Source organism: Neopsephotus bourkii, unplaced genomic scaffold (assembly GCF_033783945.1).
Source record: "Neopsephotus bourkii isolate Nb327-2 ecotype Australia unplaced genomic scaffold, CSIRO-AGI_Nbou_v1 NB_1016, whole genome shotgun sequence".
Lineage (NCBI taxonomy): Eukaryota > Metazoa > Chordata > Aves > Psittaciformes > Psittacidae > Neopsephotus > Neopsephotus bourkii.
The window spans coordinates 679003-705810 of record NW_026901505.1 but is presented as its reverse complement, the minus strand read 5'-3'; the positions used below and the strand labels follow the sequence as shown (position 1 = coordinate 705810).

The window sequence follows — 26808 nt, the reverse complement described above, 5'->3', positions numbered from 1 at the left end:
CAGCCCCTCCTCATGCACCAGCAGGCTCCTTCCTGGCCTCCAACACTGCCCTGGAAGGGCTCTTACAGAAGCTAAACCAGTAACTTGTGCTCAGAGCCCAGGTTTTTCTCCAGAGGAAGCCAACCACGACAGTGGTACCACCTCCCAGAGCCTGGCAGCACCAGTGGCATCACTCAGGGCAGGAGGTAACACCTACTGTCATTGCCCACTCTCCCCCCTGGCTTTGGCAGCAGCCAAATACAACTCCCAGGTCCTCAGACACTGTCTCCACCAAGCAGGGTCTAAGCAAAAGGTTGAAAAATCCAAGCATTTTAATGTATTTTTTTAAAAACCAAGCAAATGAAGCTTCAAAACAGGTCCCATCATGTGTTGTGTACAGAAAGATGTCCACAGATCCACTGCACGAACACAGCTGACATACAGATGCACCACCCAGAGGCTGCTCGCATGACCTAATCTTATCTTGCTCAAGATGTGCAGGATTAGAAGTGAAGCATGAAAAAGGGGTTGGTTTGGGTTTTTTTTTTAAGCCAGAAGTCAAAAAAAAGAAAAGAAGGGGGAAAATTATGTGGCAATAGTAAGGCAAAGCCCATGGGTTTGGCACATCCAATACCCTTGTTTTCTGGCTCTTATTCAGTGTTTAATACCTCATTAGTCATTAGTTACTGACAGAGAAGAGTCTGGTTACCTTTACACAGTCCATGGTGTTCAGACTGAGGACATCAGATGGGCTTCAAAAGGGCTCGGTTTTGTTTCTTCCAGAAGTTTATTTAAAAGTGTGCAAACGGGATACATGAGAGCACAGTCATTCTGGGACACCTGATCCACAGATCCCTGACAGCCCTTCTGTCTGCCCCTTCTCCCCCTAAACCCCCCACCCCTCAACACTACATGAAAGATCTGGGATGTATCCACGATCTGATTAGCTAGCAGAGACACGGAGCTCAGCCTGCCCAACGTTTGCAAGCAGGGAAATAAGGCTGCTCTAGCTCACCCACAGCTCGACATATGGTGCTATCATGGTAACTAGAAAATAACATTTACTTCAAGGACGAGGGTGGCAGGAGGTGCTAGGGGTTGCTGTGCTTCCCTGCATGAGCACCCATCCTCTGGGGATCTTGAGATGGGTAGTGAATGGGGCCTGGGGCTCGCATGAAGGGAGGTGGTGGCCCCATGGCATGGAACATGTGTGGACCGAAACCTGCAGAAACAAAGTTGGCAGTTTCAGACAAACAGAACAAGCAACACATGTATCACTGCTTGAAAGTGCCACCAGAAAACAGCTGGCTTACAGCTGTGCCTCAGAAACGTGCATTTCTCCTGTGACTCCTCAAATCCCCAAACTCCTTCCCCTCTATCCGGTCCAACTGGGGGCAATCCTCACCCAACACACATCCTTCCTCCCAGATTAAAGCTGGTGGGAGGACTGGACAGATGTCTGTCATGCCAATCGAATGCTTTCTACTGAAGCATAGAGTAAACCAAATACATCCACAAGAGTCTGATGTCCCACAAAACAAAAGGGTCTCCAGATAGATACATACACACAGCCAAACACAGGCTGGCATTCAACCAGTTGCAAAATTACCCTTTGAAGTTCAAGTTAATGTGGCATTTACACAGCCAGCAAAAGCACTGAGGAGGTCTCAGTACCAGGAACAGGGATCCCTGACATGCCTGAGAATTTGCAAGTGAATACATACAATGACAGGCAGCTCAGTTTAATTAAACTGTGCTGACAGCTCATTTTAGGTCATCAGTTTACACTGCATGATCAGGGATGAGGAAACTCGACTCGGGGCATGCATCAGTGTGAGGGAAGAGCAGAACAAGGAGGACTTGATCATCTAACCCCCACTTGAAGGGGAAACACAAGTACCTGGAGGTGGTGGTGGAGCAATGCCAGGAGGAGGAGGCAAGGCAATGTTAACCACGGCTGGAGGACCACTTGGAGGTAGGTTGAAGTAATTTGCAGAAGCCTCCTCTTCTGCAGCTGGAGGAGGGGGGAGAGCTGCACAAAAAGTACATGGTGGTTATGGAAAATCTCTTAATCAAGATATGCAGAGGCGTGTGCCTTCAGACAGAGATAGGCACAAGCAGCTCTTCCACAAGGACAAAGTGATACTACTATTGCATGTATGAAACAGAGCAATAAGGACTGCACTCAAACTACAGTCACCATTTTCCTTCACCCAAAATGAGCTTTGCTTTTTCCATCATATGACACTCAGTGGGTAAGGAAGGCATTAACCATGTGTGGGTTGCCAGTACCTCAGACCTAAGTAACTTGAATTCAGCTTTACCTTTTCACTCATCACACAAAAGAACTCTTATCATCAAGAATTTACTTCTAGACAAAGCTCGCCTCTCAATCCCAGCTGGATCTGCTGCAAACCTACTGTAGGTAACTGCTCTGGGCTCACCAGTGCCTCTACTGCGGTGAACTCTGCTACTGCTCCCTGAGGTTTAGCTCCAGCCTCTCTCAGGTCAGCGTAAGCATTTCAGAGATGTAAACACTCCTTTACCTCCAGGGAGTCCTGGAACTGGCTCCAGCTTTATCCCAGATTCTGTAGTGCCTTCTTTGTCCTTATCTTTTCCTCTTGCTGCCTGGGACCTAAAAACCAGACAAATGTTTGAGAACAAGGATGAGAAAAAGCAAGATAAGCAGATATTCACACCACAGTAGTTTCACATTATCTAATCCAGACCCATTGCTTTAGGCCAAAGATGAAAAATTCACAGCCCATCAGAGACACCTGGTACAGAGTGTGCTAACAGTGCTTAAAGGAGACAATGAGAAACAAAACTACAGAAACTCATCCATAACCTTCTACCAGGAAATCCCTTACACAATTTGTGTCACCTCCAACCCAGATCCCACTGTTAAAAGAAAACCAAACCGTAAGAGGACCCTGACTATTTACAGATCAGTACTTACTCGAGGGTAACACCCAACCCTGCTCTTCACGGCTGCATAACTGAGTGAAGAACCTTGCGGCAGAATCCTCAAGGTTTCCTCGCCCTCACTCACCTTCCCCATTTGACATTGAGCCTGCGGCCGTTCACGATGAGCTTGTTGAAGGATTTCTCAGCAGCCACTTCTGCCGCTTGGCGGGTGGCAAACTGGATGAAGGCGCATTGCTGCCTCTGCACCACCGTGATCGTTCGGATCTCCCCAAACTGGTAGAAGTGATTTCTGTGTGGGGAAAAAATGAGTGTTATGAAAGGTCACTCCTTCCAGCCACAGGGCACACAGCACTGTACATCTCATCATGTGCCAAAACAGTTATGCTTAGATCCTTTCTTTTCTCCATCACTAGTTCAGAGTAACCATTAGAAATCAAGTCTCTTATCCCTCTATAAAATTATGGAGCAATAAAAACTCTGCAGCAGCTTTTCTCAGGAGCTAGAGAGGCTATGGGACCTTCTTGTACCAAGTGTAGCACAGTATCCCCAACAGCTCAGGATGACTCATCTTTATAGAGAGAAATTTTAAACAAAGCATCTGAAATGTGCCTGTTTACTGTGCCTCACTAAGCTGGCACTCCTCTGCACTTTCCCACCAACCAGTTCCTCATTAAGGAAAACTGAAAAGCAGATTGACTTTTTCCCCTTCCAAGAGATTTTATCACATGGAGATGAGCAGTTATCAAAGCTTCAAATACCAAGTCAAGGGCAATACAAATTCACCACCGCACCTGAGATCTGATTCAGTGATGGTATCTCCAAGCCCTCCAACATACAGTGTAGTGATAGTCTTGTCATCAGGGGGGTCCAGACGAGGCATGGTGGATGCTCGCTTCAGGAGTTTATCAGCCACGGGATCATTAATTCCATAGTAACGATCTTTGATGTTCTGATCAGCCAGAGGATCATCTGGATCTGTAGGTTTCTCATGTCTAAGGTTCAGCAAACAAACATCACTCACAGTCACATCACATTAAAATTACTGTAACTGCTCTCTTCCCTCTGGTCACTTACATGTTAACCCCATTCACACAAACATTGCCAAAAAGAACAAAAAGCCACAAGAGCTTAAACTGAGCCAGGACTGCCTCAAGTTGTGAATGAATGGCACTTCTGATAGCTCAGTGCTCAACACTACACAATATAACAGCTGGCTTTCAAATGGCCTCTTGTTCGAAGACAAAGATCTCTGATTGAGGGGACTGACACCACAAAAGGAAAAAATGAACTATGCAAGAGCAGAGCTGCAGTCGCTGCTTCAGCAAAGCACTGCAAGGTCACACAGCTGATCCCTCACAAACCAACTCGCCACAACAAAGATTCATCCACTGGTGCTACGGCCCAACTAAACCCAAGTTTCACACTGACCCCAGTCAGAGTGTTATATCTGCAGCACTCCCTGTTCTTTTACCCCAAGGGGAGCTGTATCTGACAGTGGTTAACATATTAAGTGTTTAAGATGCCTCTGTACCTGTAGGGACACTCTTCTCCTCTCTTGCACTCTCCTTTTACCCAAAAGGAACAGATGTGAGGACGGTTACGTTTGTAATAAGGAGTGGTCCGAGCCAGCTTCAGCAGCATGTCACTGGTAGACGTAGCTTTTCCCAGCGCACCAACTGGCCTAGTGCCATCAGAATTGGATATCTAAACAGTAGTTCAAATACAAATAATTATGTATAAAACACCATTGAAAACTCATGCACAGAATAAGACTAAGCAAATGATTTTAAGATAAGCTAGGTCATTCCTCTCTTATATACATCAACACAGAAAAAGCATGACTATAACTACACTCTCTTACCTCTCGTTCCATGTTCTGGGTGTAGTATTCTTTATTGACATCAGATTTAGGCATTTCATCTTTAAGGGACAGTCCTGCATCCCGCACTTGAATAGGCAAACCTGGAATGAAACAAACCAAACAAAAATAAATCCTTATGAAGCACAAGCTGAAAGAGCAGAAAGTTACTGCAACCTGCACACACCAGAGATAACTTGTGTAACAGCTCAAGCAGACCATGCTGCCCCTGAGCCTCAGCAGAGATGTAACCATCAAGACTTGCTCTTCTCAAAGACCATCCAGAGACATGCACACAGTGAGACATTGCACCAGCATTCGTTTCAGAGGCAAGCAGCTCCTTCTCTTAGTTCAGAGGCTAGAGGAGCAAGCAGCTCTTTCTCTTAGTTCACATTTTTGGTACACACCATATTCCAGGTCAAGCAGACAGGTCTGACAGACGTTCTTCAGCTTGCTGCACGTTTGGCACACTTCTGTCTTCTTGAAGCGCATGCGAACACCAGGGCACCAGCGGAACACCGTGAAAGGCCTGGCACAAATCTAACAACAGGAAGTCAACACCTGTATCACTATCATAGATTCAGACCTTAAATATTTGTTTGTATTTGGTGCCTTACTTGGACAGGAGTAAGTTTTAGGAAGATTTTCTATCTTGATGTTTTTTGATTCATTACAATAACCTGAATGATAAAAGCAGATTGACTCAAAAGGAGAAAGAAATTCCCCTCCATTCCAGGTGAGGTCAGTATCGAGCTATCATAGATAGATAACCAGTTATCTATTACAGATAAATCGGTCACCAGCTCAGCAGCAAGCCCAATGAGAGGTTATGAGGTTTCTGATCCAGAAGACAATTACTGCTCTCTATCTTATCTGGGGGAACGATGCATTTGCTTCCACTGCATGTATAGTTTTTGGAAGGAAAGCAGGATTCCAACACATAATTTCTCCCTGCCACAGATGACAGCTGATAGAAGGAGCAAACCACTCCTTTAATTTCTCAGTCAAAATAACACCAAATGTTTCTTGCTCTCTCAGAAATACTCTTGGCTTATATCTTAAGACAGCTAACACAATCACCACATAGCCATGAACAACACATTCACAACAAAACCTAAACTCGTTATTTATGCTCCACTCATGAGTGAAAACAAACTTCAGGAGAAAACATGAGATCATCTAAACCACTGAAATACCTTCAAATCTAGTATAACAATATTTGTAATACCTAATTCTGATTAACATGAATCAATCCTAAGTCTGTCTGAGCACCCTTTCATAATTTTGCTATTTTAAGGCTGTCTAACAAAGCACCCATAGACTGACCTCAAGATTTATGTAGTTACATAAATGCTCTAAGTTGTTACCCCAGATAAGCCAATGGTTTTCTTAACATCAAAATATATTATTCCAAGATGTGTGCCAGTTTTGACATCCTTTCTTCAAAAGACAACAAACATACCTTGCATTCTTTTCCATATTTTTCTTTGGTCTGAAATACAATCAAAACCAGAAAAAAAAAATATCATCAGTTTGACATAAACCATGAAACACATCACTGAGGTTACAGCACAGGGTTTTTTCCCCTCATGCTGCATTTTGACTCACCCATCCCTATGTTTTGGGTTTCCACCTTGGCAGGAAAACAGGACCAAAAAATATAGTTAAAAACCTCTCCATCAATTTTTTATTTAGAATCATTCATTAATGAATTCATTAAATGTAAAATCAGAAAGCCGACCATACCCTGGGCTGCATCAAAAGCAGCATGGCCATTAGGTCAAATGAGGTGATCCTGCCTCTCTACTCTGCTCTCATGAGACCTCACTTGGAGTATTGTGCACAGTTCTGGTGTCCTCAACATAAAAAGGACATGGAACTGTTGGAACAAGTCCAGAGGAGGCCACGAGAATGATCAGGGACTGGAGCACCTCCCATATGAAGACAGGCTGAGAAAGTTGGGGCTGTTCAGCCTGGAGAAGAGAAGGCTGCGTGGAGACCTCATAGCAGCCTTCCAGTATCTGAAGGGGGCCTATAGGGATGCTGAGGATGGACTCTTCATTAGGGACTGTAGTGATAGGACAAGGGGTAATGGGTTAAAACTTAGACAGGGGAAGTTCAGATTGGATATAAGGAAAAAGTTCTTTACTGTAAGGGTGATGAGCCACTGGAATGGGTTCCCAAAGGAAGCTGGGAATGCTCCATCCCTGGCAGTGTTCAAGGCCAAGTGGGACAGAGCCTTGGGTGACATGGGTTTAGTGCGAAGTGTCCCTCCCCACAGCAGCAGGTTTGAACTTGATGATCTTAAGATCCTTTCCAATTCTAACTATTCTATGAAAAGCACAGCAAGGTCTCACCTCAAGCATTACTGAAAGGTGAGAATGCAACAGAACTTTTAAGCAAAGACGATGCTACAGGAAATAAGGCCATGAAAGGAAGCAGGCTTTGCCATGACACCTATACCAGCAGTGGGGTTGTGCCTCACAAAAACATCACCATCTCTCTCAGCAAACATCATAGCATCTCTCAGCAAATGATCAGGGAACATCGTATGAACATAATTCAAATGCAGCTAAACTGAGCACAGAGAAAAGCAACACAAACGGACTGACTCATCCTGCATGGGGGAAATCAAGGAAAACAAACAGGGATTTCAATCACTCCTAGGAGCCTTCATAAAAGAGTTTCACTTTATTTTTACAGGTGTATATTCTTCTTCAGCTTCTACAGGTTTCAGAAGCTGTGCTCAGCTATTTACTATGTCAACAGCTCATGGTTCTCCACAACACACTATTTACCAGAGCTTTGTGTTCTAGTATTTTCTGCACTCCAGACATTGGACTGTATCATCTTGCTGTCCTTTTTTGACTGACTTACTCCTAAACTGCACATCAACATTGCTGGAACCAAATCCTGTTGAGCAAAACCAACTAATGACAAACGCACATCAACATCAGCATCTCCTCCTGTAGCCAGGCTTATTTTAGTCCCCAGACCCCAAAAGTTCCAGGGCCATAACACAGAAAAGGAGGTCAAACAGGCACATACCATTCGAATATATGGGTTTTCTCCAAGACATGTCTGGCACAGAATAGGGAAGTCCTAAATTAAGCAAAAAAGAAGGAAAATCAGGATTTTGCAGCAAAGTCTATAATCACAACAGCATTCAAAACACACTTTGTGAACAATGCGGTGGAGTTAAAACCAATCAGACCATCGGAAGAGCTGCAAGCCACGACCCAAGGCCCATATGACAGAACCATGACCCATGGGCTATTCTGGTTCGAAGTAAAACATAAAACAAAGACCGAGAAAGCAGATCCCAGCGATCTCAAATCTCCAGCCCTGCCCGCAGCACATGTCACCACCCCCGTTACTCCCGTGCCCATTGTTTGCACTGGGCCCACCCAGGAAAGGCCCCATCTCTATAGAACGCCCCACTGGCACACGACGGGCCCAGCCAGGCCCTCCCCAGATGCCGGACACCCCAAACCCCGCCAGGGCCCAGGCAGCGGTGTGGGCAGCACGTCCGCTTTCCCAGCCACTGGAGGGCCTGGCAGCGGCACCAGCCCCCACCCCTCCCCGGCAGCGGAGGGCCCCGGCACTCACCGCGTCCTCCCAGTTCTGCCGGTTGTAGGTGTTGGAGCCCAGCGATGTGGACATGGCGGCGGCGCTGCCTCAGCGGGCCCGCGCTCCGCCTCCACCCGGGCCGGGCGGAAGTGACGCCACTTCCGCTAGAGAGCTGCCAATCAGAGAGCTGAGCGAAAAGGGCGCGGTGGGCGAAACCATCGGGATCAGATGGCAGGGGTGGCGGGAAGAAACCACTGGGAAGAGACCATTGGGAAGAGGGGTGGGGGCGCTTAGCCTTAATAACCCTTATTTATTTAATACTTTTCAGTATTAAATCCATGTAAAAACCAGCGCAAAGGATCCGAGAGCCACGTTTGCTTTATTGAAGGTCACTACACGACGTCAAGCAGTAAGGCAACAGGCGCCTATGGGGAAGGGGTGAGTGCTCCGGGGAGCAGGGACACGCCGACACCTATGAAGTCCTAAGGGAAGGGAGAGAACAACTCACGGAGCTCACGGAACAGCACAGACATCGCCCCTCGTGTTAGTGTTCTCTGCCTGCAAGCACCAGCACAGCCCCCCATCATGTCCCAAACGTAGTGGCTACTGCAGAGGAGTGGTGGCCAAACGGGAAGTGCTGTGTCTGGATGGGTTAAGCCACAGAAGGCGCTAGCACTAGACATTAACTACCTACTACAAGTGTTCAACTCATGCTGTACATCTGTGCGTATCCTACGCGAGGTTGTAAACGTGAGGCCCCGGTGTGCCGCAGCAGGCTTCTGGTGCTAAGGGAGATATTTTTGGGGTGCAGCACCACCCGAAACCTAAAGCTGGAAGCTTCACCCTGCCATGCCGTGCAGAGGATGTGCAGCTCCAGGCCAGCAGCATTCAAGCCTGCTCCAGCACATCAAAGCCCATCAGGAAGGTTTAAGAGGGTGGGTGTTGGAATTGGGAATGCTCTGCAGGTAGAGCGATCGCACCCACTTGCACCAAGCTATGCAGCTACTGGTAATTCTGTGTCCTGGATACTCTGCTCTTAATTACCGATTTGAGCTGGGACCACAGCCAAACGGCAGCCTGGATAAATTACCTGATGGTACAGTGTCTGCTGGTTCATGTGGAACTGTCTGTTACACCTCCCTCCCACACACTCTAACTGGAGAAACAGCCAACAGCCCCTGTAGCTCCCTGTACATCAGATCTAACCTTAACACTCCAGGTTTCACTGACTGCTACCCTGTTAACACTTGTTTTCTCTGGAGCATCCTAGCCTCAGTCTGGAGCTGCAGCAGAACCCAAATTCCCAGCTCGCAGCACATCATGGTGCCACATCCACCTGCAGCACAGCGAGCTGGCAGCAGGCTCAGTTACCAGTCAGATCCATGGACTCTACAGTACACACTATTTGGGGTTTAAAGGCAAACTGATCATTTCCTTTGTGAAAAGGCATCTATCACCTTGACTAAGCAAGCTACATACACCAGAGAGGTTGGGTGGTATGTCCCAGTTCTCCACAGCTGAGGTATCCTATGAGAAAGGAGAAAACCAAATGCATCGTGCTGCTGCCAGTAACTCACCAGTAATGCAGCAGACACAGCCACCTCTTAAAACGTTTGTTTGGGAAGGGCATAACTGTGTGAAAAGGAAGCTGTTCACTACTGAACATTCGGCTTGTGGGCTGACACGAAATAAAAACAGAAATATGGGTTCTTTTCTGTCAATAAACCCAAATTCGGCCAGGTGTAGTGCAAATCTGGAGAAAGCAAGATGCTTCTCTGTGCTGAAACACGTGCTGCAAGTTAAACTAGCCTGTGGCGGCGTGGGGAAGCAGAGCAGTAGTTAGTGGGCACTAGGACAAGAAGAGAGAACAAACCATCCCAAACCACGGCACCCTCAGCCAGCTCCTCGCAGCCCGGTGGGGCCCGTGGCACACACCACACATCACAAGGGAGCTCTCGCAGGACGTTCCACCCGGTGCTCTCTTCACCGTGATGCGACACCCTGTCCTGCGGCCAGCAGGGAGCGCCGGTGGCAGGGCCTATGGGAGCACCGGTCCGAGGCTGAGCTCCACGTGGTGGGTGAGCCAGATGACCTCAGAGCTGTAATCGGCTTCCTCGCTGGGCCGGATGGGAGCAGCGAGGTTTTTAAACTCGTGCTTCATCTTGAAACTCACGATCACTTCACCCTCTTCTTTCTGCGGGGTGACCTTGATGAAAACTCCGACCTTGTTGGCTTTTCTGAAGGCAATGACGCTGCAAGGCAGAACACAATGGAAGGCTGGGTCAGCCAAGGTCTCACACCATTGTTCTGAGAGATTTATTCTGACAACAAGAGAGATGCTTAGTTTATGGCCGAATATGTCCTGTTAGCACAGCTGCCCTTGGTTCTAGCTTCTTAACTCCACAGGATCCCCCTGCCCCACAAACATCAGTATCTGCCTTTCTGTTGACACATGTGTCGAACAGAACACCCTGCTTTGGCTCTGGGAGTTCTGTCTGTGGCTCTGCCCCAGGAAAGAGCCATAGCATACAGCTCAAGTTGCTCTGTAAGAGGCTGCAGACCACATTCCATTTTGGAGGCTGAAAGCAACTGTCTCACACCCTACTGAGGAGTTCTCATTACTACAGTGAACCCCCTGCTTGCGAGGAAGAGGATTAGACACAGTATTCCAGGAGAGAATTAGTGCCACCACCAATAACAAGTGCTCTAACAGCACACTTTGCCTCAAAGGGAACAAATGTCTCCTAAGTAGTCCAAACCACACCTCTGAACCCTCCCAAAAGGCACCACCAGCACAAAAACCTGGAAAAAAACCCAAACAAAACATCTCCCAGAGGAGAGTGAGTTACTTGGTTTAAATACCAGGTTTTATGGAACAGGATTCCCACAGGACAAACAACACTCACTCAGGGTCATCCTGGAAGTCTTGAGGCTCTGCCAGCTCATCATATTCTGCTGCAGCATCTTTGCCAGCCAGAATAAGCTCCTTGGGAGGAACTGCCACCTGAAACAGAACATGAAGAGAAGCTTTTCAGCTCTGAGCACCACCTACAGTGTGAGCAGGAGAGAGCCCTCCCCTTCCAAGGGCTTCTTTACCACGGTTTAACAGAAAACTGATTCTTCCTCAGCTCTCCTCTGCTTCAGAGGTTACCTCTCTACCAGTGAAATCATGCATTTCTCCCTCAGGTTCTGGATCTCGATGAGGAAGCAGTTTCAAACTACTTTTATGAGCTAATGATTTGAATGACTGATTGACAATCATTCAAGCTCCAAGGAGGAAAATGCAACACAGTCCAGCAGGGACTGAAGGCCCTGTGAAAAATGTGATCGGGGAAGAATAAATGGGAGTGCTAAGCTTTGGGCTCCCACAGCAGGAGGGTACAATACCTTGGCAGTGCTGTTGATGTTGTCAGGGTCCCCCTCCTCGCACTCCAGCAGCGTGACGTGTGTGACGTTCTCCACTGGATTAGTCAGAGTCAGGAGGACTTGGCTCTCCTGGGGAGATTCAGGAATCAAATATTCTAAAGTTCATAGTCACTGTTAGCACCTCCATCTCCTGTGACTGATCAACAGCTTCAAAAATCCCATACACTCAAGGGATGGACAGCAAACACCCCCAGTCTGTAAGAAAGGTGCCAATGCCACACAGCACTCTTCCTTAATGTAAGAAATACACATCTTTGAAATGCAGCCAAGGTTTCAACTCTACACTTTCTATTCTTCAGATATTGACATGTGCCTGTGATGCCAGACGTCACACTGTGCAGGGATAAGTACAAGCAGCGTTATTCTGACCAGTCCCTTCAACCCTGCTCACTCTCTACATGGAGTTAATGAAGCCCTCAGGGAACAGCCGTCACACCGTGTCATCTTTCAAACAGATCCCACATCCACACCTCCCAGTTAAAAGATCTATGGAAAAACTACTGACCTTCATGTAGCGCAGGTTGGGAATAGACATGATTCTCACTTCAGGGATATAGTTACTACAAAAAGAACAAAGCAAATGATCATGATGGACTCTGTCGCTGTCTATAACTTCTCAAAGTAGAGGGATGTATTCACATGCATCCATCTCACTCATTCAATGCTGTTAGAGCTTAGCTGATATTAAAAACTAAAATGAAGTGCCCTTTTGCTATATTAACCACATCCTATAAATTCCTGCTGCTGTCTGGTGCTGGCACAGCATGCAATCTCTTTTCTTTAGCAGACCAGGAAGCAAACCTATTACAGATATCTAAATGTATTTTAAAAGGGGATTATACCACCGTAAGAGAAAACACAACCACGCAGAGGTCAATTCAAGAGCACATGAAATGAAAATGAAACTAGAAGGCATTAACTAAGCACAGACAGGCAGTTGTTCTCCCCAGTCCCTGTGTCTTACTTACACAGCAACCAGCTGGATCTTGAATTTGATAGATGTAGGATTGAATTCCGGTTTGCTCAGGTTATGTTCACAACTCTACAGAGACAAAGAGATTTTAGTCATCACCAGAAGACAGTGTGCAGTCATGCACTGAAGAATGAGAGCTCCAAACACACTGCCACTAGCCAGGACACTACCCAGCCTCTAACACAACGCACATAAAAACTACCTTGGGACACATGTAGCCAAGTTACAGACGCTCCAAAAATGTCACACCCAGCACTATCTGTGCAATGTCAGGAACATGGCATTTGCCTTAAAACCACTTGGATGCTCACTGATTGCAGGACGAATGCACAAGTACTTGTAAGCCCTTTGATACATGCTTCAGAATCCATTAAAAAATCAAAGAGTTAGAACTCAAGACTGATTTCCTCCTAAGGTCCTCATTGATATACAGGCTCAGCTTGACATGACTCACTTCTGAGAAAATACTCTGCATTTGCAAAGCATTCTGCATCTTAAATACTTACAAGATTGCTCTATTACTCTGGGAACTGGATAAATCCAGTGAAACCACTGAGAATGCAAGCAGCTCTTTAAAGACCATGTAGTAAGCCAGCAGCAGAACTTGAATTTAATTCTTGCCTGTCTTCACTTCCCAGCTCTCTGCTTTTATTCTCTGAAAGACCCCCTTTCTGCCTTCACCCTAAGGACATCTGCAGTATTCTGCACTCTCTCTCACTAATAAGTTGTTTACTGACTTTTGTCTTTAATAATAGCAGAAATATTTTAATCCTGAGTGTACTGGCAGCCCTCTACAATTCCCTGGCAGAGCACACAGACCTTTGTGTAAACCCACTGTGTGTCTTTATGCATCTTTGCACAATGTTATCCCCCTTTCACAATCTTCATCACGTCAGAGACGTGACGACCTCCCTCATCTCCTAGTGCTGTTACCATGAATTCGGTTGGGAACTTCCAACAACCAGAAGTATTTGAGCAGTTTCTTTTGAGAAGAAATACACATCTCCCACAAGCCAAGTTGTGTGAGCCAGGAAAAAAGGCACTTCTTTGTGTTCAATTACCCACCCGACAGCGCAGCGAGCGTTTGATGAGGAGGTGCTTGTGACGAGGGTAGAGCTGGGAGGCGCAGATGGGCTGGAAGTCAGGCTGCAGCAGGCGCTGGCGGAGGGTGGTCACTGAGTGCACAACAAAGCCAGGCAAATCAATGTCTCAGGCACTGAAACCTGAGCTACAACCTACACAGGTGGCCTAAAAGCAAGTGTCACACACTATGTAGACATGCTACAATCTCTAAGAAACTCAATTTCACCTACACCAAATAATCCAGAAGCCATTGGAAAGTATCAGTTTCCAGCAGTGAACAGACGGAAGGTAAGAGCTGTATAAAGGACTGTCCTGATTGGGTACATTAACACAGGACCAGTGTCAGCCCAGGAGAAATGAGGGATGCTCATCTCTATTCAAAGCTCAGCTGGAATGGAAACAGAATTTGGAAACCATCTGGAAAAGAAGTTCTTTCCCTGCCAAGGGCAAATGAGTTTTTGTTGCTTTGTTACCCTCACAGCTGGGTGCTGCATGAGTACAATACACAGCTCCTCAGCAAGGAGTTTGCGTAACTCAGACTCGGGCATAGAATTATCGACTACCTAGTTCCCAAGGCAAGGAATTCCCAGCAGCCAGCATTTCCCGTGGATTTCTCCCCCAAAACAGGCTGCTCACTGTTCCCAGTGTCTAAGAGGCAGTGAGCCACCTGGCAGCCTTTTCCTCTCTGTAGGGAATCACGAAAGTTGTCTTCTTTACCAGCATCATCCTCTCACAATGCTGATGGTCTCATGAGAAAAAGAGACCAAGATGACCTACCACTTCCCATAAACCTTTCATGAATTAACGCTGGTGGACTCTGTAGGCCTGCAAGATGACCAAGAATGTCTGTCCTACTTAGAGCCACCTCAGCAGGAAGTCCACTTTGCTTCCTGTACCTGCTGTTTTATCCCATTCACTCTCAAGTGTCACTGGTCAATTTAACACTGGCTGGTTAAACCATGAGCCAATAACTGAGCTCAACCATGAGCTAAATAACTGGCAAGTGTACACAAGCTGGCCCTAGCTGTGTCAAAGCAATGCGCAATTGTTACTTAACAGGTCAGGTTTGGTTCCAGCTCCCCAGCAGCTCAGCTACTCCTTATTTCCTGCTATTATGTGAAAAAGGATGTCAGCTCTTTTCTCCATCCAAAAGCTGACACTTCACATGCAGAGAAATTAAGATTAGCAAGAAAAGGAAACAACTGTTAAAAGGCCTGATGTATTTGGCTCCAGGATTTCCACGTACAGCATGAAGCTGAGGCTGCATTCAAAGTTACCATTTAAAAAGGCACAAATTTCCCACCATTTCTATCCCAGCATAAAAACTACTACAATTTCAAGACATTAGGAACCCTACAGGCCAGTTTCCAAGCACTGCCCACGTTATATAATGCAACATGGCAGAATATTAAGGTGACAGAATAATGTGTTACCTTCTGTCAGATTGATTGGTCTTGTGTAGTAATCCTCAGGAAGAGGTTCCACTTCTTCCACTGCATCGGCTGGCTCAATCTTGATCTCCTTCTGGTCCTCTCCTTCTTTCAGGCTGAAATAAAGTGAGGGACAACTTGGTCATAAAATACAGCATGTGTGCCCTGACAGCATTGTAATACAGAAGGCAGCGAGAGCTGAGACTATGAGACAACAGTAACTGCACAAGGATGTGAGCAGTCACTTGTTTCTCTGAGGAGAAAGAAAATCACCCGGAGCTGCTGCACAGAGGATTTGATATAGCTCTACTGCTCCAAAGAGAGCTCCTCTCACTGCTGTCTGCTAATGTGTTAGCATCTTTCTGAACTTGCTTTATTGCTCCCTCCCTATGCCTCCTACCCAACCCTGAGACTCACGAGAGTCCAGCGAGGGCACTGATGGGTGCACCGGGCCTCTGGCGTTGCAGCCTGGTTCCAAGGCCGTATTTGTCCTAGAAGGAAAAAAGGAGCCATCAGCTTTGGGTCTGCTTCCTGCCAGCACAAAAAGACCTATTGCAAACTCATCCTGCATGGCAAGCACAGGGAGACAAGCAAAGGAAAGCAAAAAGGGAAAGATATTCAGTGCTTCCCAAGATACTTTTCTTCCTGCTCAAACGTTAGTGAGGAGAAAACAATTATCACTGCACTGCAGATGGGGAGAGACAGATGTGTGTGGCCAGCTCTTACAGAGCTTTTACTCTTTCTTTAAATCACCAGCCTGCACTACTGACACCATTTTCCCTTGATCTAGTCTTCAGAGACTAGATGTCTCTGAATATGCATCAGATGTCTCTGAAGTACTGCATGTCAAGTAGTCCAGAATAAGAGCTCAAGTGCCAAAAGAATGGGGTTGACACGGGTATGAATCCATCTGAAATGCTCTCTGTAGAACTACCAGAAGCAGCTGGAAGGTTCAGCCTCCTACAAGCCTTGTTATCTACAGGTGTTTCTCAGCAAGCACTACCAATCGGCAGGAATAGTTGAGCTACTCCTCAGCTTTCTACAGCTGATCTGTATGCAGAATGCTTGGAGGCAGAAATCTTCCTTTTGGGCAGGACTGAAAACCTGCATTCTCACCAAATAGGAAGTGTAAGCATTAGCCTATCCTCTTGCTTTTTCAAAGATCAGAAGATTAATGTTAGTACCATTTGCCTCAGGCAGGCAGACAGCTGTGTCCCAGCCAAGCTTTGTGATGGACTACTCTTCAACTGTACATTACTTACCCAAATTCCCTGTTTGTAAAGTAACAATAGATTTTTGGGTTTGCAACCAACGTGACCCTCTAATGAGTCAGCCTTCATGTACGTTTGTTCTAGGCACATCCAGGTCAGGGGCCCTGAGGCAGGGTGAAGAGTGGGATCAGTCTCTCCCCTTCACTAGGTACCAGGAGAGCTTTAACACCAGCAGAAACCGTGAAAAGACTTACCACTACGTGTATAGTGTGTTGCTGTGGAGAGCCCCCAAAATAGCAGCAGGTAGCAACGGAGACAAAAAATGCAGCCATAAGACAGAAGCAAGGGCACAGAGCAAGCACAGTTAATTAAGAAGTAGCAAGCATATGCAGTCACCCAGCTAAACAAAGTAAGCAGTTACCTGCAAGTTACAATAAACAAGTCATTCAAGCCACAATCAAGTCTTAAGGTTAATTTCAGTTGAGACTTCATGCAGAGAAGTGCCAGACAATCCTGAGCTAATGGTTACTGAGCTATGGTATGCAACTGTACTAAGAAAGGGCTACCACTGGGATTGTCAATGGCTGCACTGCATTTCACTGCTGGGTAACATACTCCTTCACATGGCAAGTGTTAACCCTTTCGCATTATCAGAGAGGACTATTAGAGAGAGAGGCAGTGTAATACACAATAAATAATGGGTGTAAACCTACTTGTCCTTAAAGAGACCCATGTGCCCTAGCTCATTTTCTCCACATTGTTCTCAATTACAAAGAACTGAGCAGCCCTATTGTTCTACCAGCTATGTAATTTTCCATGCTGAGGCTGCTGTGCATCACTTGTCCTGCTCTGTGAGCACAGTGCTCCCTGCTCACCGAGAAGGCCAGGGGCATGTAGTTTCGGCGTCGCACCAGTTTCTTCCGGTCCCGCTCGATCTTTTCCTTCTGAGCCAACTGCTGATAGTACTCAACCAGTTTGTTAATCTGGAGGGATGAAAGAGAAAAGAAACCCAGTGAAAGGGGAACAAAGCCAGATGAGCTGCAGTATTTGCTTGTGAAAAAGCTGGGCTGGGGTTCCTGCTACTTGTTTTGCTCTGTTCCTAGTGCTCTACTCTGAAAGACAGACATTAAACAAGCCTGTGTGTCCTAACGTGTCTTAACCCATGCTTAACTCACCCTCTGTGTGTGAGGATTCTCTGGCTCCTGCCAGCCACCACTAGCTGCAAGAGAAAGAGAGAAAACAAGGTCCTCAGGAGATTTCCAGACTCCACACAGAAATCACATCTAACACCCAACTACCTCAGTTTTATTCATGAAATGACATTCCCCGTTTTGTTACAATTACCACTGCAATTCTGTAAGTTCACACCTGCACAAATATACACCTCTGAAAGCTTTTCACAGGCAGGTTTGGGCTGAAGGAGCTTCAGCAGCTTTTATACTGTGTTTTTAAACAACTGATGTTTGAGAGATACTCAGGAGAGCAGCACCTAGGAGTTACTTTAGCAGCAGGAACATGAGTTAACAAGAATGGTCTCTTGTTACTGGCTGCCCATGTCTCTGCATCTTCAGCTCCCAGTCTTCAGTCACATCAACACTGGAAGTCAGAGGATCTGCTTGGTCTACTCAGCCCTGCTTCTAGAGCCTAACAGATATTTTCTGCACGTCTTATGCGCCAAGAAATAGATGAAAGCTTGTTCCAGTGCTGCCATGAAAGAAAAACCAACTACAAACACTGACTCGCAACTCTGGAGTAAGCTTAAGAGAACAAAAGTGATGGAAAATAAATTAGATGTTTATGCTGTCAGACTGAGTGGCTTCAAAGAGTCTGCAGGTACATAAACAAGACCTCAGCTGTGAGGAGAGTGCACCAACTGAAAAGCCCCTTTTTTGACAGCTTTCTCACTAGTCAGGCAACACAAGGGTGGAAATGGGTCATGTATTCCATTAACTCAGCTCTTCAGACTTCAGCAACAAACTGTTTTCCTGTGAATTTCCAACTGTGACTCCAAACCTAGGCAGATACTGCATGTATCATGTAATACATGTCTTTGACTGTCACTTACCGACAGACTTATCAGCCATGCCAACGTCCCGGGAAGTCCAGCGGCAAAATCCACAGGCCAAGTAATAAGCTTTCTTCATGGTAGTCTTGGCTGGGTCATCAGGGAGTGGAGCAGGAATGCTGGTGGCCCGGGTGGAAAGGGTGTGCATACAGCAGGGGCAGTCAAAGCAGTTAGCACACCTGTAAGGAGGAAGGTCTATTAAACAGTGCTCTGACAAGGGTCAGGAAAACGCTCTAAGCAAGCAAATCAGGATTAAACCAACAGACTTCTCATTTATGCAACAGCATTAGGGCAACAGAGCCATCAAACAGAACAGGGATGGTTCAGAGTAGATGATCTTTAAGGTCCCGTCCAACCCAAACCATTCTCTGAGTCTATAAAATACTGGGTGATACTAAAATGTGTTATGAGAACGGGAGAAGGAACTGTTTAAAACAGTAAGCCTTGATGAAAATAAAGCTAAAGCAAGCTTACCTGTTCTTTTTCAGCTTGGCTTCAGCTGAAGGCATGTTTTCCAGGCAGCTGGGGCAGTAGTGAGAGTCCACCTGATAAAGCAGAGGGCCACATCACACTTCCTGGCACACATTTGTCTAAGGCAGCAGCATGCTGGCAGCAGCCTGAAACTCCGCCACACTATGTAATAGGGCTTTGTGTCTGCCAGCAGACAGGGGAAGCCAGGAAGGACTTCAGACGCTTTTTGGTATCTGAAATCTTAACCTGTCTCAGCCAGATCTGAACCTTCAATAATGTTCCTTAAGTCAGGATAGAATAAACTATTCCATTTAGTAAATGGGAAAAGGACAACTGAGTGTTGACCTTCTGCAGTGCTCAGAATTCCATGCAGGAAACAACAGGTTTTAATGTGCTTTTTTTCCTTTTATATCTACACTTACTCTACCTTTGTAGTTAGACCGGTCAGATACACACATATGTCTATGTGCTGTCATAAACTGATTTTGTAAAACAACACTAACAAGAAGAGGGCCTCTTCTTGAAGGGGAGAGTGAACCAACCATTAAACATGGCAGTGCACAGTGACTACACCGGTCACGCTACAGCAAAATCATGACGGATGCAGTGTGGTGACAAATCTATTTTCTACTCCTTGGAGGCTCTATCATTTCCGAAGAGATCTCCTCGGATATCCGGGTTGCAGAGTCATTCCCTCCAGGCTTTTCAAATCTACTGTAATTTCTTAATTCACACAGGCTTCTACAGAATGAGCTGTACTGATTTGATTATGGTGATGGGAGAAGTCACAGGAGCAGCCATAGGTTCCAGGCTTGCACAAAAGCAGTGCCCCATGCACCAGACCATTGCTCCAGCCTGATGATCACCTACAGGCTCCAGCCATTCCTGGCCAAAGAACTAACCCTCCACAGCAGAAATCCCGCTGTAGGGCACAAGCTTGTCCTGATGTTGATAAACTCGCATCACCCTTACGCCTGACACCACTGTCGTAACGAGCACGCTGCTTTGTCATGAGCATGGGCTTTGTTAGACCGCTGCGAACGCAGCCACATCCGGCAAGCCCAGGGGCCCGGCCGAGAGCAGCTCCCTCCGTGCAGCCCGAACCCGGGAGCGGGGCTCCGTGCTGGAAGCTGCCGACCCTGCCCGGTCATCACCTCAGGCCGAGACCACAGCGGGGTGTGAGGCAGTGGGTGCCCCTGCCCTACCCGGGGGGGGGGTCAATGGGGATGTGTGTGTGGGAAGGGGGTCCCGCTGCCCCGGCTGAGACCCACAGAGGAGGAGGGGGCAGAGGGGGGGGTCCCGCTGCCCCAGTAGGGCCTCATAAAGGGGCCGCTCCCACTCAGCCGGGCCCTACACCGGCAGGGGGGCACATGTCCTGCGAGGGGAAGTCTCCTCTCAGCCAATCACAGCCCGTACTCCGCCGACGGACAGAGCGCGAAGCCAATCCCAAGCAAGGCACCGCCCCTTCGGTCCTCCACGGCCAATCACCCCCGCCGTATGCAGGCACCCTCACCCGCGCTACAAACCAATAGCAAAGCAGACTGCGAGTGAGCAGCAGAACAGCTACCCAATCGGTGAGCGCAGAGAGCTCAACGTTCCTCCCTCGTCACGCCCCATGCCTACGGTGCGGCCCGGCCCGGCCCGCCGTTACCTCGTGCGAGACGCACTCGAGGGAGCGGAGCTGGCGGCAGTACCGGCAGAAGTACAGCTGCGACAGCGGGGCGCGCAGCTCCTTCTCGCCGCGCACCAGGTACAGCACCCGCTCCGACTGCAGCAGCGACGCCATCTTCGCACCGGAGCGGCCGCCGCCGCCGCTGACGCTGCGCGTACGTCACCGCCATACGTCACCGCGCCGCCCCGCCCACGCGACCCCGGCGCGCCCTGCTGGGCACGGCGGGTGTGGGTGCGATGGGTCCTAAAGGGGGTCCGCAGAGCGCGGTCATTGCGGGGGGAGCGGGGCGAGGGCTGACAGCACGGGGTGATTCACCCGTTCGGAAGCCGATGGTGCAGTCACCGTCCCTGGAGGTGTTCACACACCGTGTAGATGAGCCCCTCAGTGCCATGGGTTAGTGTTGGCCTCGGCAGTGCTGAGGAACTGGACTTACCTTAAAGGTCTTTTGCAGCCTGGTTGGTTCTGTGATTCTATAGTCCTAACACACTCTCCTGTGTGCTACCCGATTCCCTCTGCTGTGCTTCTGTCACTGTCCGCAAGGCACCCTCTGAACACACAAGGCACCAGACTTGCTCATCCTCTTGACTTCCGTGGTCCCGACAAAACCAAACATCCCCGTGTAGTGGGACCAGCAGATAGGTGTGACGAGTATGGATGCTGCGCTTTGTGTTCGCAGGGCAGAGCTTGCAGCTGCAAACCACCTCCTCTCTGCTCCTCAGCATGCTGCCAAGCACCCAGCATGGCCTTGGGCTTCAGCTTCACTTCCTCATCCCCACCCTGACCCTGCACAGTGCCTGGTGTCAGCCCACGGCCTCCAGAGGAAACCCCTGCCCATGAGGATCTGCTGCCACTTCATGATAAAACCCCGCATGCTTTTTATCCAGCAGCAGCAGCCGGAGGGGGATGTGCTGTTGGGAAGAGGCCGCTCCCAGGGTTCGGGGTTGCTGCATGCCCAGAGGCCAGGGGTGTCTGAGGGCACAGGGTAATGGTTTCTGCCACCAGGAATCCATCAGGTTTCCCTGGGAAAGGCAGGGTGAAGAGTGCAGTGTGAGGATCCCACGGTGGGTGACACCGGGATTGTATCCCAGCAGGAAAATCAGAGCATCCTGGGGCCAGCCAGGAATAGCTGCTGCTGGTTCTGCCCTTCAGCATCACTTGCGGAGCAGAATATTCCACTGGGCAGCAGAAACGCCATTCCCATCCAGCGGGATGAGGTCTGTTGCCTCCCAGAGATGCTCTCTGCCCTCTCTGCCTGTGTCTCTAAATCAACCCTGCCCCAAAGCCCTGGGGAGCGCTGCCCGCACCTTGCTGTGCGGGTCTATGGAGGCTCTCCCTATGGTTTGGCTGTTCCCTTTTGCTAAGGCAGGTGGGTGCTTGTGACCCCACTGATGGTGAGGCAGGAGGATGGGGCAGGGGAAAAGCCCTTTGTAACGCTGTGAGATGTCCCCACGGTGCCTCCCGGGCACCTGAGACCCTCGAGTTCGTCTCCAAAGGGTCCCTCCCGCTGGGACCCCGTGCTGGGGGATGCTGAGCTGGAGCTCCGGCTTTATCCTGGCACAGGCAGAAGATCCGCCCTCCCTTCCTTCCTTCCCCTTCCCCTCCTCTCCTCTCCTCTCCCGCCGGCCCCCTTCCCCTGCCGCCCCTCGCAGGCCGGGCCGGGCCGGGCCGGGCGGGGCCAAGCGGAGGCTTCTTCCCCGGCGGGGATCCTGCCGCTGCCGCCGCAACCGGACGCGGACCCGGACCCGGAGCAGGGCAGCGCCGCAGGTAGGGGGCAACGGGCAGGACGGGCGGTGCTGATGCTGCCTCCTTCTCCTCTTCCTCCCCGCTGTGCCGGAGCCTGGCGGGGGTGCGGGCTGTACGGGGGGGGCTCAGCGCGGTCGTGACCCCCAGCCCCTCATCCCCGAGCCCCGCTGCTAATGAAGCCACTAACTCCGTGACTCAGCACGAGGGGATGTGTGTGGGGGGGGTCCCCACGAAGCGGGGGGGCTCCGGCCACGCTGCTCCCGCTGCTTCCCCACCCGCGAGTGACCAGCGGGATGCCTGGTTTGTGGCTTTGCTTTATCAGCTCCTTTAACAACGGTAACAATTAACAGGGAAGTTTTTCCCTGGGCTTTTATCCAGCTGCATCAGAGCACGCTGCAAATCCCGGGAGCATGCTGTAAATCCTTCTCCAAGGAGGCTTTTGCTCTTGAAAGAGACCAGGGCTGAGGCTGGATGTGGGTGTAGGGGTCTCCCCAGAGAGCAGTGGGTGCTCAGAGCAATGGTGGGGTGTTTCTGCCTATGGGAGGGATGGAGAGTGCTTCCCCATCACCCCTCTACCTCTCGCTTGCAGGATGGACCTCCCTGACCCCGTAAGTCCTGCTGCCCTCCCCAAGCACATCCTGGACATCTGGGTCATCATCCTGATCATCCTGGCCACCATCCTTGTCATGACAGCTCTGGTGCTCTGCCCGGCCACTGCCGTCATCATCTACCGGGTACGGACTCACCCCACGCGCAATGGCATCGTGTGAGGTGGAGGCGATGAGGGACAGCCCACAGCCATGGGATCCTGTGCTGGGGACCTCACAAAGCCCAGTGGAGCACCCAAAGAGCTGGGGAGAGCCGGGCAAGAGCTGGAGTCGGCCAGCACCCGGATGCCTGCCCCTGTGCGTGGCTCTTCCACTGCCTCCTATTTACCTACCGAGCTCCTGGGGACTGTCAAGGGGATGGTGGCCTGCGTACCAGCCAGGAGATGTGTGACTTTGTGAACCTGTCCAGCTAGAAATGACTCGCTCCCATGAGGCAGCCTGGCTGGTCTCACCTTCGCTGGTGACCCATTTCCTCCCAGGCAAGCAGCAAGGTGTGGAAATGCCCAGCAAAGCTGTTTCTCCTTTGGAGTCCCAGCCATCAGGGTGGTTGGGAAAGAAGGGTCAAAGCAAGATGGATGTGGCTTCTGACTGAGCATTGGGAGACTCAGCTAAAAGCATCGGTGACAGAGCCCAGCCTGGCTGTGCAGCAGACAGGCAGCTGGGACCAGTTTCTCTTCTATCAGATACCTGCTGGAACTGTAGGAAAACCCTGTGGGGTGCTTGGTTCCCCTGGGTCTCATGGGGCAGAGGAGCATGGGCAGCTCCTGCCCACACAATGGCTGTGCTTTGTGCCCTGCTGATGGTGAGGGGCTCCACACAGTGTGACTGACCCCACTGGGAGGGTCTGTGCCGCTGTCTGGGAGAGCAAAGCAGAGGGGTTTGTGCCAGGCAGTGGCAAAGACCATGTAAGCTCTTACACTGCCTCTTGCTATGAAATAAATGGACTTTATTCTACACGTGGTGGTGTTACGTGGCTCTATCCACACTACAACGGTGTCTGTGCACAGGAGCTGAGATGCTTTACAGCCTCTCCAGAACCTGTCCCCATGCTGACCTCCTGCCCTGCATTGGCGCAAGGTCCCTGGGGTTCTTGCCCAGCCTTTGAGTGGCTGCAGCCCCATGCTCCGGGGGTGCAAACTGGAATCTGGCTTTGATAGTGGCAGCAGCCATCAGAGAGGGAGTGGGAAGGATCCCCAGGGATTGTCTGGCTGCTCGTGTCCCACTCGGTGACCAGCATCACATCCCGGGCGCTGGCGCGTGGCTGCAGTCCTGCATCCTGGGGCTGGGACGGCATCGCGGTGACTCACGGCGAGAAAGGTCACTCATAACGAGATGACTCAGGCTGGGCTGTGGTGATGCTGGTGGGAACAGGCTAAATCCCATTTTCTCTGCTGGAAAAAGCAATAATCCGGCGGTGTTAGAAACCCTGCATCCCATCCCTGTGTGGCTTGATCTGAGCAGCTTTGCTTTAGGTGCTGGGGCTGGAGGGGCAGGCGATTCCCAGGGAAGCAGGACCTGGAGAGGAAGCCCAGGATGGGGATGCAGCCCCAAGGGATCATAAGGGCCTACACAGGAGCCATGGGCTGCGGTTGTGCAGGGCGGCTCGGACACGTATTCCTTGCCTGTCCCACAAACACGTCTCTGTCTCTCTTCCCCTTCTCAAGTTGCAGGGTTTGAGGCAAATAACCGGAGTTATTTTCCTGTTGTTCCCCCCCTCCCTCCCGCCCTGGCTCGATGCCGTGGCAGCAGCTGGAGGAGATTATGGCTGTGCTGGGAGGGAGCAGCCCCAGCTCTGCCTCCCCACCACGTTCCACCCCGGGGCCCCTTCCCTGGGGACACATCGGGTGCGGGGACAGCCAGCGGTGCCTGGCACCGGGAACCGGAGCTGAGCTCCTTGGCTATGAAAGCAGTAGGGAAGGAACCACAGATACTGGAGTGGTTTGAGGAGGAAGCCTGGTTTGGAGCAAAACATCCAAGGAAAAGCACGCACCTCCGCTCTGTCCCTGCAGCCATACCCAGTGGCTGTTGCCACCTCTCCGTGCCCTCTTGTCATTAGCAGTCGGGGGGGATAAGAGGTTTCCTTTCCCGGCAGGAGTTTTCTGGGAAGCATCAAGCTCGTGGCAAACGTTTCCAGGAAAGGCATTGCAAAGCCTTGGAAAGACAGGTTTGTCCATGACAAAAACTGCACAGAGCAAAATGAGTGCAGGGAGAAGCCAGGACACTGTGAAAGCATGAAAATAGAGCTGTGGATTTAGACTGGTACGCACTGCTGGGAATTCCTCCTTGAGGACTGAGCAAGATAAGCAAATCCCCCTGTGGCCCTGGCTCCGGTGCCTGAACAGTGCTGGAGCTTGGAGGCAGTGCTTGCTGAGGAGAACTGCCATTTGCCACACAGAAAAAGCAGGTCCTGCAGTGGTGATGCTGCAGCAGGCAGGCACTACATGGTGTGGGTGATTCAGCATCCACTGGGATGCTGTGGGAGGTGAATGCTGGTGGCCCTGGCGGGAGGAGGTGATAGAGGATGCTCTCACTGGTGCTTCTAGAGTTGGAAGGGACCTTAAAGCTCATCCAGTTCCAATCCCCTGCCACGGGCAGGGACACCTTCCACTAGAGCAGCTTGCTCCAAGCCATCCTCCAAAGGGCGATGGGCACCGTGCAGTGCCTGCGGGAGCACAGGGACTGGGGCAGGGTGACCAGGGCTGGATGAGCTGCGGAGCCGGTTCCATGCAGGAAGCCTGGTGCTGGGGGAGCTGCAAAGCTTGTTTTGCTTTCGCCTGCTGCCGCACACCTAGAACAAAAGCTCAGAGGTTGCCCTGGGCCTGATGCTGGGCTGCCAGAACAAAGCAACGCTGCTGTCAGCCGGGGGATGCTGCCCAAGCACCCCAGTGCCATCCCTGGCACTATCCCCATCACTCCACTTGGATCCGGGGCACCCCAGCAGCCATCTGTGGTCCTCACATTCCCTGTACTCCTCACCATGGCCCTGCAGCCTGGCGCAAGGTCTCTGCACCCCTATCCTGTGGCTGGGGGACAGCGGGGAGGCCGGTGGCAGCGGCAGCGCAGTGACCAGGGGCTGGCCTCCTGCCCCGGGCTCCTGCCAAACATCTGCAGCAGGCGGGGGCCGGCTCCAGGCAGGCTCTGGTGGAAAACATCCGGGATGGGAGGTTCAGGCTAGGTCAGCCTGCACAGCGACCTGCTGGGAGGGATGGGGGACCCCATCCTGCACGCTGGAGCGGCATCCTGTGCTCAGATGGGCTTGCTGGAGCCCCCAGCTCCCTCAGCTCTCCCATGCTGATGTGCCAAGGGTCCCTGTGAAGCTCAGTGATGGGGTTCATCAACTGTGGCTCATTAAATCCTGCCCCATTCCCCACCTCCATGGAGGCTGATTCGGCACCAGGACCCAAGGAGAGGGGGTTTGGAGAAATGGGTTCCTTACGATGTTGATTTCAGAATCACAGTGCAGGAGTGGCTCAGCCTTTCCCTGCACGTCGCAGGCATCAGGGACACATGGAAGGGACACAACCACACTGTGCCACCACTGCTCCCTCCAGCCCCCAAGTCCCTGGTAACCACAGCAAAGCCACCAAAGCCCCACGCAGGCAATTAGGGGATATATTAGATATAATTAGTGTTGCTGCTCCCATGGTGGGAACCAGCAGGGCAGGGAGTGCAGCCCCCAGCAGCTCCCTGGCTCTGCCCCAGCTCTGGGTGGGAGCACAGCACAAGAGCCAGGCTCACACCAGTCCCTGTTGGGGCAGGATGCAGCGAGGTGAAAGCAGCCTGTTGGCCAG

At 50.2% G+C, this 26808-nt stretch overlaps 3 protein-coding genes and 1 long non-coding RNA gene across 6 annotated transcripts; 1 reads left to right on the top strand and 3 right to left on the bottom strand.

Annotated features, from left to right (window-relative positions):
• Positions 1-745: 745 nt before the first annotated feature.
• RBM22 (RNA binding motif protein 22) lies at positions 746-8507 on the bottom strand. Its single transcript, XM_061360080.1, has 11 exons — positions 8375-8507; positions 7814-7867; positions 6228-6257; positions 5173-5305; positions 4769-4869; positions 4439-4611; positions 3699-3899; positions 3032-3196; positions 2526-2614; positions 1880-2011; positions 746-1201 (listed from the first exon to the last, which is right to left on the bottom strand). Exons 1-11 carry the CDS (start codon positions 8426-8428, stop codon positions 1071-1073), a joined length of 1263 nt encoding a protein of 420 aa, XP_061216064.1. The 5' UTR covers positions 8429-8507; the 3' UTR covers positions 746-1070.
• Positions 8508-8695: 188 nt separating this feature from the next.
• On the bottom strand, positions 8696-20849 carry DCTN4 (dynactin subunit 4). Of its 2 annotated transcripts, XM_061360078.1 has the most exons (14): positions 20646-20849; positions 18998-19068; positions 18524-18702; positions 17634-17677; positions 17334-17441; positions 16713-16733; positions 15665-15738; positions 15251-15363; positions 13800-13909; positions 12730-12803; positions 12267-12321; positions 11723-11830; positions 11242-11339; positions 8696-10587 (listed from the first exon to the last, which is right to left on the bottom strand). In XM_061360078.1, the coding sequence occupies exons 1-14, from the start codon at positions 20778-20780 to the stop codon at positions 10374-10376; spliced, it is 1404 nt and encodes a 467-aa protein (XP_061216062.1). In that variant the 5' UTR covers positions 20781-20849; the 3' UTR covers positions 8696-10373. The 2 variants fall into 2 exon arrangements, with proteins under 2 accessions (XP_061216062.1, XP_061216063.1); XM_061360079.1 differs by lacking the exon at positions 16713-16733.
• Positions 20850-21424: 575 nt separating this feature from the next.
• On the top strand, positions 21425-23971 carry SMIM3 (small integral membrane protein 3). Of its 2 annotated transcripts, none has more exons than XM_061360072.1 (2): positions 21425-21880; positions 22999-23971. In XM_061360072.1, exons 1-2 carry the CDS (start codon positions 21570-21572, stop codon positions 23177-23179), a joined length of 492 nt encoding a protein of 163 aa, XP_061216056.1. In that variant the 5' UTR covers positions 21425-21569; the 3' UTR covers positions 23180-23971. The 2 variants fall into 2 exon arrangements, with proteins under 2 accessions (XP_061216056.1, XP_061216057.1); XM_061360073.1 differs by lacking the exon at positions 21425-21880 and adding an exon at positions 22406-22430.
• Positions 23931-25764, bottom strand: LOC133215817 (uncharacterized). The gene is made up of 2 exons (XR_009726500.1): positions 25285-25764; positions 23931-24408 (listed from the first exon to the last, which is right to left on the bottom strand). It is a non-coding gene; the product is annotated as an uncharacterized LOC133215817 (long non-coding RNA).
• Positions 25765-26808: the final 1044 nt, after the last annotated feature.